The 17392-nt window shown below is 44.4% G+C and overlaps 1 protein-coding gene across 3 annotated transcripts in view; it reads right to left on the bottom strand.

Annotated features, from left to right (window-relative positions):
- Positions 1 to 17392, bottom strand: part of RUSC2 (RUN and SH3 domain containing 2) — a 56674-nt gene that overhangs the window by 10356 nt on the left and 28926 nt on the right. For 2 of the 3 annotated variants that reach the window (XM_047767859.1, XM_047767858.1), the window contains one exon: positions 1190 to 3286. In XM_047767859.1, coding sequence (XP_047623815.1) covers positions 1190 to 3218 — 2029 coding nt within the window. In that variant the 5' untranslated portion in view covers positions 3219 to 3286. Of the gene's footprint in view, positions 1 to 1189; positions 3287 to 12641; positions 13127 to 17392 lie in introns of those variants that run through there. The other variant, XM_047767860.1, reaches the window with a different exon arrangement.

The following is a 17392-nucleotide window of genomic DNA, read 5'->3' as shown; positions in this document are numbered from 1 at the left end:
CATCCATGAGGATGCAGGTTGGATCCCTGGCTTTGCTCAGTGGGTTGGAAATCTGGCATTGCCCTGAGCGGTGGTGCAGGTTGCAGATGCGGCTTGGATCCTGAGCTGCTGTGGCTGTACGGTAGGCTGGCAGCTGTAGCTCTGATTCGAACCCTAGCCTGGGAACTTCCATATGCTGTGGATGTGGCCCTAAAAAGCAAAATAAATAAATAAATTAAATGCAAATCAAATTATGTCATTAAGCTGTTACAAACCCCAAAATGTCACTTCCCTGATTAAAATCCTCTAATGGCCCCATCCATATCCCACCATGGCTATACCAAAATTTTGCAGTTTCTGGACAGCATCAAGTTATTCTGTGCCTTTGTGGGTTTGGACAGAGTACTGTATGAGCTGAGAATGTTCTTCTTACAAGTCTCCACAAAGCCTATTCCTAATCATTTTTCTAGGCTGTGCTTACATGTAAACTGTGTTAGCACTCTTCCTCTGACATTCTGTAGAAATGCTATCCCTTCATAGACTAGTACCATACACTGCCATCTCTACATTTTAACTATGCTTCCTTTTCTGTTTCCATCCTTAGCCAGAATTCCTTGAGGACAGAGATTGTCCCTCGCGTCTATCACTAGCACCTATTTAACACAGAACCTTTATAAAATAATTACTTAAGCGTAATAAAATAAATAGGGAGAGAGATGGCCCAGGAGTTTTAAAGGTCAAGTGTCAATTCTCAGGTTCTCTGAAGAGTGGCTATAATCACTGACCAGAGAATGAACTTACTGACAACCAGTGTGGTTTGCGGGCTGGACATATCTCTTCAACACAAAAAATTCCTTAATGTCTAAAATTGAACTTGTGCCGTATTCCTTTTCCAGTAAATCTGCTTCTGTGTTTGCAGTCCCTATCCATGTATCATCATCCTTCCAGTCATCCAGGCTTAGAATCACAATCTTCTGAGAACTTCCTTTCCCAATGCATCAATCTCTATGTCATGCCGATTTTATCTCCACAGTTTATTTTTTATTCTCTATCCTCATTCCCTTTATTAAAACTGTGGGACATGCTCTGGACTGGACATGATTGATCTAGGCTGAGGACCCTCTAATGGTATGGGTGGGAACCCTGGCAGGGCTGTTACTGAGGAGGTCATGCATGCATCCTGGTACTCTCTGGCTTCCCGGTTCCTTACCGTCAGCTCTAGCTCTTGCATCCCTCTGGGTATGGCTGTTGGCTGGGCTCCCTGGAAGAGCAGGCCCTGGATCCATCAGCTGGGCCAGTGGGCCTTGCCCAGCAGCTCTGAGGCCAGCAGGTGTCATCTCACTGGACTGGGGGCCCTGACAGACCTGGGTGGACCAGGGCTCTGGGCCAACTAGGTCCATGCCTGGCTCCAAGGGCATGGGTGGCAGGCTATGGCTACAGTGAGTGCCCTCATCCAGTGGGCCCACTCTATCTTGCTGGGCTTCTTGGATGGGTGAGAACTCCTGGGAGGAGTCCCCAACACTCACTCGAAGTGGGGGGGAGCCAGAGCCTGCAGCTTTTTTCCTGCCCTTGGCGAGTTCAGCAAAGGAGGTGACCCGCCTAGGTGGGGAACCAGGCACAGTCAGGGCTGCAGGGCCCTCACTCAGGCGCACTGGGCAACTCAGCATGCGTTCCAGTGAGCCCAGGCGGACAGCAGGGCTACGCTCTAGGCTGCGGTCATAGCTTCGAGAACGCTGACGTCCAGTGCTAAGGTTGGGGGGTGAAGTGTTAGTGTACACTTGCCCCTCGATCACATTTGGGCCCATGGGAGCAGCTGCTTCCATGGCAGAACCCACTGCTTCTTGTTCGTCTGTCTGGGCTTCTGGCTTCTGGAATAGGTAATACTCAGAGGGCTGGCTAGACCCAGGATCTGGGCCAGGGCCTGGTGCAGGACTAATCTTGGTGTGTTCCTCAGAACAGCTGGTGATGGAAGAGCCAGCTGGGCTTGGGGATGACTGGGAGGACAAGTCACAGGTGACAAGTTTATAGTAATTCTGTGTGGCCACAACAAGACGGGCCTGGCTCTGGAAGCAGGCTGTGAGGTCAGCCACAGCTGGGCAGGGCTCACAGTGTGGGCGGTAGGAGTTGCAGTTGGCATCAAGCTCAGGAGATGAGGCATGAGGACAACCATAGCCACCTTCCCTTCCTCCACTGTCAGGGTGGTGGGACTCACAAGACATCTTAGACTCAGCGGGGGAGGGTTGTAGGTCCAGGTAGAAGGCGCCAGGGTCCGAGTGGCTGCAGAAGGAAGAGTCGCTGCAAGATTGTGGGGCAGAGTTGAGATTGGCATGGGAGTTGCCATGCATCTTGTTGTAGAGGGTGCTGAAGGTGACCAGCACACCGTCTGAGCTGTTGCAGGAAGAGTCACTCACATAGCCCATGGACTGGTCAGCCGCCTCTGACTGACTGGATGTGCTACTGCAGCGGCAGTGCTGGGGTCCTGAGCCTGAGAATCTGGGGTTCCTTGGGGAGTCATCTGAACTGAGCTTCCATTCCTGGTCAAAGGAAAAGCCAGAGATATCACTGGCTCCACCCCCACTGCCACTCCCACCAGGCCCCCCACATTCATCCAGCTCCATGGTTTCTGCTTCCAGCTCTGGCCGGCAGCAGTGGCTACTGCTGCACTGTTGGGTATTCAAGGTGGTCACTGGCTCCTGTTCTTGCCCTTCTACCACTCCAGCCCGACTACGTGTTGTACCCCATGGCCTGCCCACTCTGGGGGCTGGTGGTGGCAACTGGAAAGAGGACAGATGGAAGGTAGGCTTGCCAGCCCCATGCAGGTGGAAGGACTGCTGGGTGGTAATATCACCAATGATGTCATCATATTGGTCACCAAGTCCTGGCTCAGCCACACCCTCTTGCAGCAAGAAAGGATTGTGTCGTTTAGGGGCCCCAGGGCCTCTTCCATCCCGACCCCTACTCTTGGTGCTGTCTGTAGATCGCACAGATCCCCCTGGAGCAGAGTGCAGACTGTTGTATAGCAGGGAGTCCGCTTGTCCTAGGTCTTGATCAGGCTGGGTGATGCCCAGCTCAGGTGGGCAGAAGGGATTGGGTCTTGTGCTCCCACTACCCCCACTTGCCCCTCCACAGCACTGCCTGTCTGGGACTTGACAGTGCACCAGGGGGATGTGGTGGACGATGAGTGTCTCTCCAGTCAGCTTTGGGGGACTATCCATTCTGGAAAGTTCGAACAAGGGCATCAACAGCACCAGACACTGCCCCCGGAGCCCAGTGGGGCAGAACACATTTCATCAGGAGAGCTTGGCACCTGGAGAGAGAGGGAAAGAAAGGGAACCTAATGTCACCTCCCTGAAGCCAAGGACATGCCCTTCCCCATCATTTTCAGATGGAGAAGAGCCTAAGAGGAGAAAAGATTCAGAATCAAGATGGAGCTGGATGATAGCTTGACAGGGCACATTTTTTTTTTTTTCCTTTGGCTGTGCCTATAGCATGTAGAAATTCCTGGGCTGGGGATTGAACCCATGCCACAGCACTAACAATGCTGGATCCTTAACCATTAGGCCATGAGGGAATTCCCCTGACGGGGCACACTTTCTGCACTGCACAGGTCCAGCTCTTGAGTTCCCCCTTCATTTTAAGTTCACCATGCATCCGCCTGCAACAAAAGGCCAGGCCCATTTTAATGCCACATCTGAAGGTCTGGGGATCTCAGGGACAGCACTTTCTCCTCTTTCTTAGCAGTAAACAATGACTAATTTTGAGTTAAGAAAAAAGTAAGAATAATGACATAACTAGGAAAAAACCATCTAAGTGATCTGAAAGGGTGCTAGGCACTCAGGGGATACAGAGATACCTTAGATATATCTACAGTAAGCATGTTTACAGATAAGGGGGAAAATCACAAATAGATATCATGGATGCATAGCAATAAGCTTAAATTTACAATAAAAGTAAATGTACTTTTAATGCACTATCATCTGATGCCTATGTCTTCTTGGACCTCTTTTCTCCTCCTCTGAGCCTCAGAATACCTGTCCCTCTCTAATGCTGTGGGCCAAGGATCTTCACTCTCCCTATTGCTGTATTGGAGTTCTTGAATACAGAGACTGAGTTAGGCATCAGATTGCAAGTATGACTTCTCCTTCTCAGTGGGGGTAGGAGTCTCTTCTTATCTTTTGTATCACTCTTAACATCACTCTTAATATTTATCTAGCTCAGGCTATAGATTTTCTGAAATGCCCATGTTCTGCCCAGTTTTAGCCACAACTTTCACTACAAGAGTCCTCTAAAAAAATCTTCTCTTCCCAGTTTTACCTTTGATAGGTAAATGTAAAGTTTGCTACACAGAACCCATTCTGAGCTTCTTTGGTTTCTTGGCTGGACTATGGCAGAATGACTTCCTGGAGTTCTAGTCTCCTATGCTACCAAGTTCAGGTCCCTGAAGGCTTCACTCGCCCAGACTTCTCATACCCCATTTCTCCTACTTTATTTACTTCTCTTATCATTCCTGTCATTTCCCTTCAACCTACCATGAGTCTAAACCTCCTACTGCCTAAGTTCTCCATCATTTAGCTGAACCATTATACCAGTTTTTATTTATTATTATTATTATTTTGCCTTTTTTTTGTCTTTTTGCCTTTTCTTGGGCCACTCCCACGGCATATGGAGGTTCCCAGGCTAGGGGTCTAATCGGAGCTGTAGCCGCCGGCCTACGCCAGAGCCATAGCAATGCAGGATCCGAGCCGCGTCTGCAACCTACACCACAGCTCACGGCAACGCCGGATCATTAACCCACTGAGCAAGGGCAGGGATCGAACCCGCAACCTCATGGTTCCTAGTCGGATTCGTTAACCATTGCACCACGACGGGAACTCCTATTTTGCTTTTTAGGGCTGCACCTGTGGCATATGGGAGTTCCCAGGCTAGGGGCTGAATTGGAGCTACACCTGCTGGCCTACACCACCGCCACAGCAGTGCAGGACCTGAGCCCGGTCTATGACGTGCACCACAGCTCACAGCAACGCTAGATCCTTAACCCACTGAGTGAGCCCAGTGATAGAACCTTCGTTCTCATGGATACTAGTTGGGTTCGTAACCCACTGAGCCACAAGGGGAACCCTCTCACCAATTTTTAAATGTGTAACTCATTTAGATTGCAGGATCATAGTTCTTCATGTGGAGTACAGTAAAAAGCTAGGCAAGCCATACACGCTCAAGGACATGTAAGAGAAAAAATTCAAAAGGCTAATAAATACACGTGTGAGGGACGCAAAACTGAAATATATTGTGTTGTTACATTAAAATTAAAAAGCAAGTATTTACCATTTTTCTTCCTCCTTTCCTTTCTGAGAGGAAGGCTCCTCTGTTGGACTTTCAAGCCTCTGAGTGTTGACTGGGGTAAGGGGTAGAAAGACAGAAACTAGAAAGGCTACCTACACTGAGCCAGAAGGCTAAGCGTTTTAGAAGAAAACACTGGAGTAAATTCGTTATCTTGGATTGAGATTAAGACTGCATAGTTTCTTAGATAAGACACCAAAATTACAAGTGATAAAAAGAGAAGACAGATAAGGTGGATTTCATAAAAATTGAAAACCTTTGTGCCTCAAGGGAGACCATCAAGAAAGTGAAAAGACAACCCACAGAATGAGAGAAAATATTTGCAAATTGTGTATCTGAGAAGAGACTTCTGACAGAATAATAAAGAAGTCTTATAACTCAACAATAAAAAGTATACAACTCAATTAAAAATTGGGCCAAGAACCTGAACAGACATTTCTCTAAAGACATACAAATGATCAATAAGCACATGAAAAGATGCTCAATATCACTGAGATACCACTTCACTTCTACTATGATGGCTGAGATAAAAGACAATAACAAATGCTGGTGAGGATGGAGACACTGTAAAATGGCACAATCACTTTGGAAAAACAGTCTGGCAGTTCCTCAAAATGTTAAACAGAGTATTACCACATGGTTCAGATATTCTACTCCTTGGGTACATACTCAAGAAAATGAAACCATACATTTACACAAAAGCTTGTATATGAATATTCATAGCAGCATTATTCACAGTAGCCAAAAAAGTAGAAACAATTCTAATGTCCATCAACTGATGAATAAACATAATATGGTATATACGATAGAATTATTATTTAGCAATAAAAGGAACGAAGTACTGATACATGCTTACAACATGACTGAACCTCAAAAAGTTAAGCGAAAGAAGCTAGTCAAAAAAGGCTTCTTTGTATGATGTTGAATGATTCCATTTATATGAAATGTCCAGAATGGGCAAATTCACAGAAACAGAAAGATTAGGGGTTTCCAGGGACTGAAGGACTGGAAAATGGGGACTGACTGCTTAATGGGTATGTAGGTTCTTTTCAGGGTGATGAAAATGTTCTGCCAGTGGCGATGGTTACACAAGTCTGTGAATAAAATCAAAACTCCAGAATTTATGGGATAGTAAGTTACGTCTCAGTTTCATAAAAGGGTGCATTTTATGGTATATGAATTTTATCTTAACAAAGCTATTATTCAAAACAATTTTTAAATAGGAAAAAAGATTAAAAGTTTTTAGGAAGAAGAAAGGAGAGGTAAGGAGGGTGTTTAGCAGTAGAGAGGAATGGGTATTTGCAGAGACAAGATGAGAATGAAAAAAGAGAAACAGCTGTCTTAAATTATAGATTTTTTGTTTGTTTTGTTTTGGTCTTTTTGTCTTTTCTAGGGCTGCACCCATGGCATATGGAGGTTCCCAGGCTAGGGGTTAAATTGGAGCTGCTGCTGCCGGCCTACGCCATAGCCACAGCAATGCGGAATCCGAGCAGGACCTGCAACCTACACCACAGCTCATGGCAATGCCGGATACTTAACCCACTCTGTGAGGCCAGGGATTGAACCCAAAACCTCAAGGTTCCTAATCGGATCCATTAACCACTGAGCCATGATGGGAACTCCTTTTTGTTCTGTTCTGTTTTTGCTTTTAGGGCCACACCTGTGGCATATGGAGCTTCCCAGGCTAGGGGATGAATCAGAGCTACAGCTGCCAGCCTACGCCACAGCCACAGCAAAGCAGGATCTGAGCCACATCTGCGACCTACACCACAGCTCAAACATCACGGCTCACTGCAACTCTGGATCCATAACTCACGGTGCGAGGCCAGGGATTGAACCCATAACCTTACGGTTACTAGCTGGATGTGTTTCCGCTGCGCCACAATGGGAACTCCAAAGTATGGGGCTTTTATAGAGAGGGATTTTGTAAAAGATTTTTAGAAAGTTTTGCTATGAGGTACATGAGGTAACTTCTCCTACACCCCTCCCTATATCTTTTCTTCCTTTCCCAAGAAAACTTTGAACTCATACCACAAGGATAACAGAAATTTGGGAACACTCTAAAATTCCAATAACTGATCAATTTAAAAAGTAGAGAACATGGAGTTCCTGCTGTGGTGCCATACGTTAAGGATCTGGTGTTGTTTCTGAGGCAGCGCAGGTTTGATCCCCAGCCTGGCAGAGTGGGTTAAGGATCAAGCATTGCCATAGCTGTGGTCCATATCTCAGACTGGATGGTTTATAAATGGCAGAAATATATTTCTCACAGTTCTGGAGTCTAGGAAGTCCAAGATTAAGATTAAAGTGCTAATATGGTTGCTTTCTGGTGAAAGCCTACTTCTTGGTTCATAGCAGGCACCTTCCACCTGTGTCCTCACATGGTGTAAGGGACAAGGGATCTTTTTGGAGCCTGTTTATAAAAGCACTGATCTCATTCAGGAAGGTGCTGCTCTCATGAGCTAATCACTACTCAAAGGCACTAGCTCTTACTACCTTTACCTTTGAGAGTTAGAATTCAACATATGAATGGTGGTGGGGGGTGGGTGAGTAGCACACAGACATTCAAACCACAGCAAAATGCATGAAAGAAAATTTGAAAGCGTACACCAAAACCCAAAGTTGCTCAGGTCCCTTATATAAAATGGCATAGCATTTGCATATAACCTACACACATCCTCCTGTTTACTTTAAATCACTTTCAGATTACTGATAATAACTAATACAATGTAAATGCTGTGTAAATATGAAAATAGCTACCAGGGAATGGCAAATTCAAGTTTAACATTTTGGAATTTTCTAGAATTTTCCTGACTTTTTTTGGGGGGAGATGCTGCCCCACAGCATAGAGTTCCCAGATTTCCTGGGCCAGGGATTAGATCTGAGCTGCACTTGCCACCTCAGCCACAGCTGCAGCAATGCATGATCCTTAACCCTCTGTGCTGGGCTTGGGATTGAACCTGTGTCCCAGAGTTCCCAAAATGCCACTGATCCTATTGTACCAGAAAACACAGAAACTCTAAGATAATTTTTGATTTTATTCTTTTTTTCATTTATATGTTCTAATAATATCTATTATGTACATAGTTTAAACAGACTTTTTTTCTTTTTAGGGCTGCACCTGCAGCATACAGAGGTTCCCGGGCTAGGGGTCAAATCAGAGCCATGGCCACAGCAACTTGGGATCTGAACTGAATCTACAAACTACACCACAGCTCACAGCAACACTGGATCCTTAACCCACTGAGCAAGGCCAGGGATCAAACCCATGACCTCATGGTTTCTAGCGGATTCGTTCCCACTGTGCTACTGCTCTCATGAATTAATCACTACCCAGGAGAAGGGAACTCCTAAACAGTTTTTTTAAAAAGTGGTACAGATACTGAGGGTTTAGACCTTGGGAAAGGGGCTTCCCATGACATATAGTACCAGGGTTCCCCAGGGTCCAGGCCATAATCTGAGGCCTGGACTAAATGGAGCATAGAGAACTTCCCTGTACACACAGCAGTAATTTTAGGAGTACCTATGGGCTACAGCCATCACTTGATCTTCAGTGAATACTCCACCTTAAAGCACCATTTTCAAGAGGCATTCACAAGTATACAGACATAAGAATTTATGATTCTGGCCCCCAAAACCCAATGACTGGGTAATATATATACACATTCAAGTGGAGAAATATAGCAACACACAGACTGGAAAGCTGATTCTCTAAACTAGGGATAAAGCACAAATGGATATGGAGGGTGATGACAAACCATTGACTGAGGGGCACTGACAGTTTATTACATTATATGTACATATCTGTCCCCAGAGGAGAACGCAGTTCCTCAAGGTCAGAAACTGTGATATAGTCAACCCTGTGTGCCTAGAACCCACGTATAGTGCTTGGAACATGGTAGGTACAGTAGGTTATCTATTCTGCCCATTGAAAAAATTGACTTATCTTTTTATTATTCAGTTGTATTCTGGGTACAAGTCCTTTGTCAGATATATGTCTTGAGAATATTTTCTCTAGTGGCTTTTTCTCAAATGTGGCTTGCCCATTTGTTTTCTTAATGGTGTTTTTTAATTAATAGAAGATTTTAATTTTATGAAGTCCTGCTTAACTGTTTTTTTTTCTTTTATGGTTAAAGCTTTCTCTGTCCTAAGAAATCTTTGCCTATACCAAGATCAAAAAGAAATGTTCTTTTTTTTTCTAAATGCTGTTTAGGTTTAGCTTATATATTTAGGTTATGTTGAATCCTATTTTAAGTGCTCTTTTACTGATTGATTCAATTTTATTTTGTATTTTGTAACTCAGAGAAGGTCTTATTCCTCCCTGATCTCCACACAACCAAGGGAAATCCTGCCAATAGTTTCTCCATGACAATTCCAGTTCAACCAACTAGGGTGAAATTCTGCAGTTGTCTCATGAGGCCCTGCACTCATGCTTTGCCCCCCCAAACTTTCTTATTTTTTTATAAAGCACTTTTTTTTTTTTTTGGTGGCCATGCCCATGTCATACAGAAGTTCCAAGGCCTGAAATCAAACCAGTTGTGACCTGCACCATGGGCACAGCAATGCCAGATCCTTAACCCACTGTGCCACAAGGGAACATCCAAAGCACTTTTTTATGTATGTCATCTTATTGATCCTCACAACCCACTACAGTAGACAGAGCAACTTTCATTTAACAAAAAAAAAAAAAAAAAAAAAAAAAAGAAATCAACACCTAGAAAAAAGAAATGACTTGCCTAAGACTTCTCGGTAGATAAATGACAATTAAGTCAAGACTCAGGAATCCTGACTTTTTTTTTTGTCTTTTCAGGGCTGTACCTGTGGCACATGGAGGTTCCCAGGCTAGGGGTCAAACTGCAACTGTAGCTGCTGGCCTATACCACAGCCACAACAACATCATATCTGAGCCGTGCCTGTGACCTACACCACAGCTCACAGCAATGCCAGATCCTTAGTCCACTGATCGAGGCCAGGGATAGAACCTGTATCCTCATGGATGCTAGTCAGATTCGTTTCTGCTGAAGCATGACAGGAACTCCAGGAATCCTAACTTTTGACCTTTTTTCTGGATCAGTTAGGAATGTAATGAGAGTATACTGTATACCCGACTTGATTTCAAACACCACAGAATACATTTACTGAGAGCATAGCTCTTAGATTTCTCCCCCAGGAGTGATGTGTTCTATAATAACACAAGTTTAATATTGTGGCCCGTGAGCTCTAGTAAAGGTGATGAGGAAACAGTGAGGTGGAAGAACTCATTTCAGACTTTTTCTACCCTAATTAAATGGAAAAACATGGGCAATGACGATGGGGAAGGAATAGAGAATGCAGAATAGGAAGAAAGTAGAAGAAGGTGCTCAGCTCTGCCCACCAGAAGTGGTGGGCTCATCCAGCATAAAATTATGAAGTCTAGCTCTCTGGAATCAGGTAAAGCTTTCCATGAGAGGCCTTTCCCTGGTCTTCATCCCAAATAGGTGTCTCTTGGCCTATCATAATAATATTATTTATTAGTGATCATTTACTGAGCACTCACATGTAAGGTGGTTTCCATATACCATCTCTAATTCCACTATAATCCTTTAAAGCAGGCATAATCATTCCCATTTTACAGATGAGAAAACTGAAGCTTAGCAAGTATAAGTAGTTTGCCCATAATTATGCAGCTGAGATGGATTCAAGCTCAGGTCTGCCCAATTCTTAATTCTTTCCACTAAAACTGCCCCCCAAAGAAAATGATCAGGGCCACACCCTCTTCCTAAAGTCTCTGCATTTATTGTTTATTTATTTACTAGGGCCACAGGTGTGGCATATGGAAGTTTCCAGGCTAGGGGTCAAATCAGAGCTATATTTGCCGGCCTACACCACAGCTCACAGCAACGCGGGATCCCTAAACCACCGAGCAGGGCCAGGGATTGAACTCACATCTTCATGGATACCAGTCGGGTTCGTTTCCACTGAGCCACAATGGGAACTCCTAAAGTCCCTGCATTTAAAGCAGATGCTTTCTACCTTTCCTGGCTAGGCCCACACTCTAGTTTTCACTTACATAGTCTGTATTAACCCACCTGGTTATCCTATGAACCTACAGTCTCTTTCATATTACTGTCTCATGCTTTAATACTTTTCAATCTCACCTCCTGCCCCGGTTCCCAGCCCTTACCTCTCTGCCCCTTTCACGGTCCTGAATGTCCCCTTCCCACTGCTCTGTAGTTCACATTCCTAGATGCTTCCTGGGAACTCACATCCTCCCACAACTTTTCAATGTATTTCCCAACCACCTTTTCTCAACATGGAACTACTGACTCCTATAAGCATATGTTTTTGAATCCTCCCAAGGTAATCAATGGAAATGGAAATTTAAAGAACGCTTTCTATCTGACTAGCAATAGGGTAACTTTGCGCAAGATGATGTTCTAAACTCCAGGAGAAAGGTTTCCCTTGCTTTGGTCATCAGCATCTTTCTGCCAGTCACAGAATCTCTTGCCTCTTTCTTTGGCCTCTTGAAGGAGGACAGAGAAGACAGTGGATACTCAGTTGCTATTCTCTAGCAATCTGACCTTGACCTGAGGTCTGATGGGGAGCCTCAGTAGGACTGATAACCCTTTTCCTGCCTGGGTTCTCTCTTGACAGGACTGAAGGGAAGACAGCAGGAGGTGGATTCGGGAGTATCAGCTTATGCTTAGGTCTTTTCCTGTTAGGAATCTAAGTCTGTACATGAAGACTGATTATAACAGGTCAGGTGTCCTGGGTGTTACAGTGACTCTTCCCCCTCCCCTCCCCCTTCTCCCATAACGTGGATCCTCTTGGTCAACATTCTTTCTTATTCAATTCTATCCTTATCCCATAGCCCCCAAAGATATGGTATGTGTGTCTATGTACATGTATGTATGTGTATGGAGGGAAGGGATGGGCTCGATGCTTCCCAGCTCCTCCTCTTGAAAGCTGTGCAGATTTCTGCACGTCCCCCGTAAACTTACAGTAGCTGTAGGGGTGTCTCATCCCATTAAGCCTTTGTTTCTAGATCTGACCCTCTCTACCCTGACCCACATTATAGCAGCTTCATTAGAAATGCTCAGAAAGGAAGAAGGGAATCTTTTCACTTCTTGACAAAATAGAATTAGCCCAAGCCTCGGCTTTTCCTCATCTCTGCACCACAGCCCAAATGTATACATGGATGAGCTTGTCTAATGTTTGCTCCTATGCTCGCTCTCACTCTCTCTCTTTCATAAAGACAAAGCCAACCCTCAGAAGCCAGGGCCCAAATGTGCTGATCAGTTATTCCAGCGTTTCTGCCCTGCCCCTCCCCCAGCTCCGCTGAGCCATACCTCTGAAAGGAGCCTTGAGCTGTATCCGGAGGCTTCCGCTCCTTTTGCACTCCAACCAAGCTCTACCTTGACAGTTCGAGGTGAGGCACTGTTCCACAGGACCACACAGGGGGAACTGGGCAGATTTCCTAAGATCTGATTTCTGCTAATACAATGGCATCCTTGCTAATGCAGGGAGGCTGCGCAATCCCAGTCCCAGTATCCTTGCTGCTGCCGCTGCTGCTGGTGCTGCGGTGACGTTGCTGCTAAGGGAAGGGGGAAGGGAAAGAAGCAGGCGTGCCCACAGTACAGCCGCTCAGCCTCCCTCCCTGTCAGTCCCTGTGGGCCCTTTAGCCTGGGGAAGGGGGAGGGTAGAGAAAGGAGTCAGCCACAGAGGGCAGTCAGTGCTAGAAGAGGAGAAGTCTCAAAGCGGCAAAGAAAAATAGGGAGAGAGCTGGGCCTAGCTTCCCTCTTGTCTCTAGGAGTCTCAGTTAAAGAGTCTGGGCAGAGGCTTAGAGCTTCCTTCCTTCCTTAGGCCCCTCCTTTTAGATCTTAGCCAGAAACCTCTCCCTCCTCTTTTCACCCACTCTGAATGACTTCTTGTTTTCCAGCTTTTTCCTTTCACTAGGATTCTAGACTAGCCTCAGGGTGGAGCAGCCAGCCTAAGAGGAGGTTCCTGAAGCCCTGAAGGGAGGCCCTAGGGACCAGTCATCATTCCACCAACAGAGATTTCTAGGGTGTGCCTGTTCAGAGAAATAGGGTCTGCCTCAGAAAAAAAAGAGAGACTGGGGAGTTCCCATCGTGGCACAGGGGAAATGAACCCGACTAGGAACCAAGAGGTTGAGGGTGTGATCCCTGGCCTTGCTCCGTGGGTTAAGGATTCCTCCGTTGCCACAGGGTAGGTCACAGACACGGCTTGGTCCTGAGTTGCTACGGCTGTGGCTGTGGCCAGCAGCTACAGCTTTAATTAGAACCCTAGCCTGGGAACCTCCATATGCCATGGGTGTGGCCCTAAAAAAAGCCAAAAAGCCAAAAAGCCAAAAAAAAAAAAAAAAGAGAGAGAGAGACTGGACCAAAGTCAAGCTTCTACATACAGGGCAGAGTAAGCCTTAGAATCAAGCTGGTTACAGGCCCCCTTCATACCACAGGGTCCAATTCAGTTCTCTGGATCTTCAGAGGGCCTGCAAGTGTGGCTGGAGCAGAACCTTCCCCATTCATCTACATCAGTTTTTGGTCAGTGCTGAGTAGGGTCCACCTGGACCTGTGGGAGGCAGTGTCCATTCAGTCAGGCCAGGGGGCAGGAAGCATATTTTCCTAGGGAAAGGAATGCTAAGGAAAAGGGGTGGTCTCCCCTAGGCCAAAGAAAAATCTCAGTTCTGTGTGTAGACCTACAGAGCCTTCCACCCCTTCCCTGTTCCACCCTTCTCAGGTTCCGTGCCAGTTCTGTGGAATCAGTAAACACTGGAGAAGCCACAGCCACTAAGTTGCACAGTAAGTAGCAGCACTGTCTCTGTCCAGTTCATGGCACTGCTGCCTGCTGCCATCCTTGAATAGAGAGATGGTCTCAAGCTGGGCTTAGTCCCCAAGCATTAGCCCTGCATAGACAGGGCTCCTTCTAATATTGACTACTATTTGGACTCCACAGCCAAGTCCTTGGATTTTGGGTCCCTAAAAAGAAGCCTTAGGTATACTGGCTAGGATCACATCAGCCACCACCATTCAGGATCCAGAAGAGAGGTGTTTCTTTTCCCTTATCGTTGTTTCTATTCCCTATTTCCCTAGTGCCCACTGACAATATGCTGAGATGAACTGTGTTGTAGAGAGAAGAACTGAAGTGGCTAAAGACCCAAAAATCTATCTCTAATCTTGATGTGTTTGAGGGGCCATGGCCCCTTGATCCTACAAAGCAGGAAACAATGAAGAAGAGGACGAAAGAAGGGGGTTGCCATTCATAAAACTAACCATTAGCCACCTCCTCAGGGATGTTGAAAGGTGTCAATGGACTTCTTGCCCTCTAGCTGAAACAGACCTCAAAGGGGGTTGGGTTGGATAAGCAACTGTAGGTTAGCATAAGGTCAATCTCCAAGACCAGTGTTAGGAGTTCCAGTAAGAGCTCTGGACCCAGAGTCTTTGTCCCTGAAATTTGCATAAGCCATGTGTTACATTGGAGAGCTGCTACTTAGGAACTGTTTCCACCTGCCTACAAAAGGTGACAGCTTATCATATTTTCAGCACTTAGCTTACTTCACCGCATCAGAGACTATATCATCACCTACTTTCTACCAACTACAGCCAAATATCTATAGGGCTTTGATGAAAAGATCAAATTATTCCTGACTAGAAAAAAATATATAAATACCATCACATTATAAACCACAACTGCTTCCTAATGAGTCTCCTCACCTGCAATTTACCTTTTAGTATTGCCGGATCCAGTACTACCCTAAAGCCCCATCTCAATTCAATAGGTCACTCTCCTGACCCTTTTAGTGGTGTCCCATTATCCAGAGAATCAAGTTCAAAATTTGCATTCCGGCTTTCAACATCTTCTGTCTTGGTTGTCTGCTTGCTCTCTACCTAACATTACTTCCCACTCCCCAATCATGTAGTCCTTCAAACCTGTTTATGAACTCTTTCTAGTCTATTGCCTCTGTTTAGATTCTTTTGCATGTAACTAAAACCTACAAGGTCCAGATCAACTCATCCAAGTCTTCACTGATCACCCTGAAGTCAGAAAACGATCTTTGTCTTCTGAACCATGGCTGCGGGTTGTAGATTTTACGGATAAGAAAAAAAAAATCCCACAAATGTCAGGGGATCAATACAGGATTGTCAATTTCTTATACTGCCAAGTAATAAAAAAAACAAACCCCCAAACCCCTTACATCAAAACTATCACCATCAATTCATAAAAAAGAGCATACAGTTATTATTATCAATGCAAACTTCACCAGAAACTAACATCAGTTCATGAGAGGTTTTGCTTAAGTAAATCATTCGAGATTTACTTAAGTGATTAGGTAAATCACTTGACATGATTATGTTCTTTTTTTCATATCCACCTTAATGGCTCTTCTAGACTGCAAAGTCCAAGTTATATTCAGCTTTGTATCTCCAATACCCAGAGCTTAAAAGACAGTATCATTTCTATTTTGTGTTTCCTATAATACCTAACATAGTGCTTGGCTTATAGAAGATGGTTAGTCAAAGTCTTATTGAATAAGAGTAGTCTGAAAAGAGTGAGAGTGTCAACAAAAGGGAGTAGTGGGTAGATCTGACTCAAAAAGCTGAAGAGAAGACCCCTGCTGTTCATGTAGGAAAAAAAAAAGACTTATTAAAAGAAAGCTTAGGGAAAACAGGAATAACTCTTCATGACCTTAAATTAATGCATTCTTAGATATGATATCACAAGTACACAAAAGAAAAAAGCAGAAAAGTTGGACTTCATACAAATTTAAAACTTTTGTGCTTTAAATAACACAATCAGGATAATGAAAAGACAATCCACAGAATGGAAGAAAATATTTGCAAATCAAACACCTGATAAGGGACTTCTATCCTGAATACATAAAGGACTTTTACAACTCAAGGATAAAAAGATGTATAATCCATTTTAAAAATGGGCAAAGGATTTGAATAGACATTTCTCTAAATGAGACTGTACAAATGGTCAATAAACACATGAAAAAGTGTTCAACATTATTAGTTATTAGGGAAGTGCAAATCAAAACTAAAATGAGATCTCATAGCCCCCTAATACAAGGGCTAAATAAAAAAGTAACAAGTGTTGATGACAATGTGGAGAAATTAGAACCCTCATATATTGCTGAGAGGATTGTAAAATGGTTCAATCACCTTGGAAAAGTCTGGTACTTCCTCAAAATGTTAAACATAGAGTTACCAGGTGACCTAGAAATTCTACTCCTAGATATATATCCCCAAGAAATGAAAACATATATTCACACAAGAGCTTGTATATGAATGTTCACAGCAGCATTATTTACAACATCCAAAAATTGGGAACAACCCAATGTCCATTAATAGACGAATGAATAAATAAAATGTGGTATATTCATAAAATGGAGTATTTGGCAATAAAAAGGAAATAAGCAGTTAAACATGCTGCAACATGGATCAACCTTGAAAAACATGCTAAGTGAAAGAAGCAAAACACAAAAGGCCACAAATTGTTTGACTACATTGATATGCAATGCCCAGATTAGGCCAATCTATGTAGATTAGTAGATTAGTGGCTGCCAGGTCTTAGGGGAAGGGAAAATGGGGAATGGTTGTTACTGGGTATGGGATTTCTTTTTGGAATCATGCAAATGTTCTATAATTAGATTATGGTGATGGTTGCTCAACTCTGTGAATATACTAATAACAACAGAATAGTATACTTAAAATGGTCAAACAGATGACAACTATATCTCAATAAAGCTGTAAAAAAAGAGAAGCTGCAGGAGTTCCCATTGTGGCGAAGCAGAAATGAATCCTAGTATCCATGAGTTTGTGGGTTCCATCCCTGGCCATGCTCAGTGGGTAGGGGATCCAGCATTGCCATGAGCTGTGGTGCAGGTTGCAGATGCAGCTCTACAGTTTGGATCTGGAGTTGCTGTGGCTGTGGTGTAGGCCAGTATCGACAGCTCCAATTCGACCCCTAGCCTGGGAACTGCATATGCCATGGTGCTGCCCTAAAAAAGCAAAAGAAAAAAAAAAAAGGAGACGCTTCAGCAGTAATGGTACTGCTCAGCTCCACAGAGGCAGAAGTC

The sequence above is a fragment of the Phacochoerus africanus genome, chromosome 2 (genome assembly GCF_016906955.1).
Source record: "Phacochoerus africanus isolate WHEZ1 chromosome 2, ROS_Pafr_v1, whole genome shotgun sequence".
Taxonomy (NCBI): domain Eukaryota; kingdom Metazoa; phylum Chordata; class Mammalia; order Artiodactyla; family Suidae; genus Phacochoerus; species Phacochoerus africanus.
The sequence above is the reverse complement of the archived record's forward strand: the minus strand, read 5'-3'. Positions and strand labels throughout refer to the sequence as shown.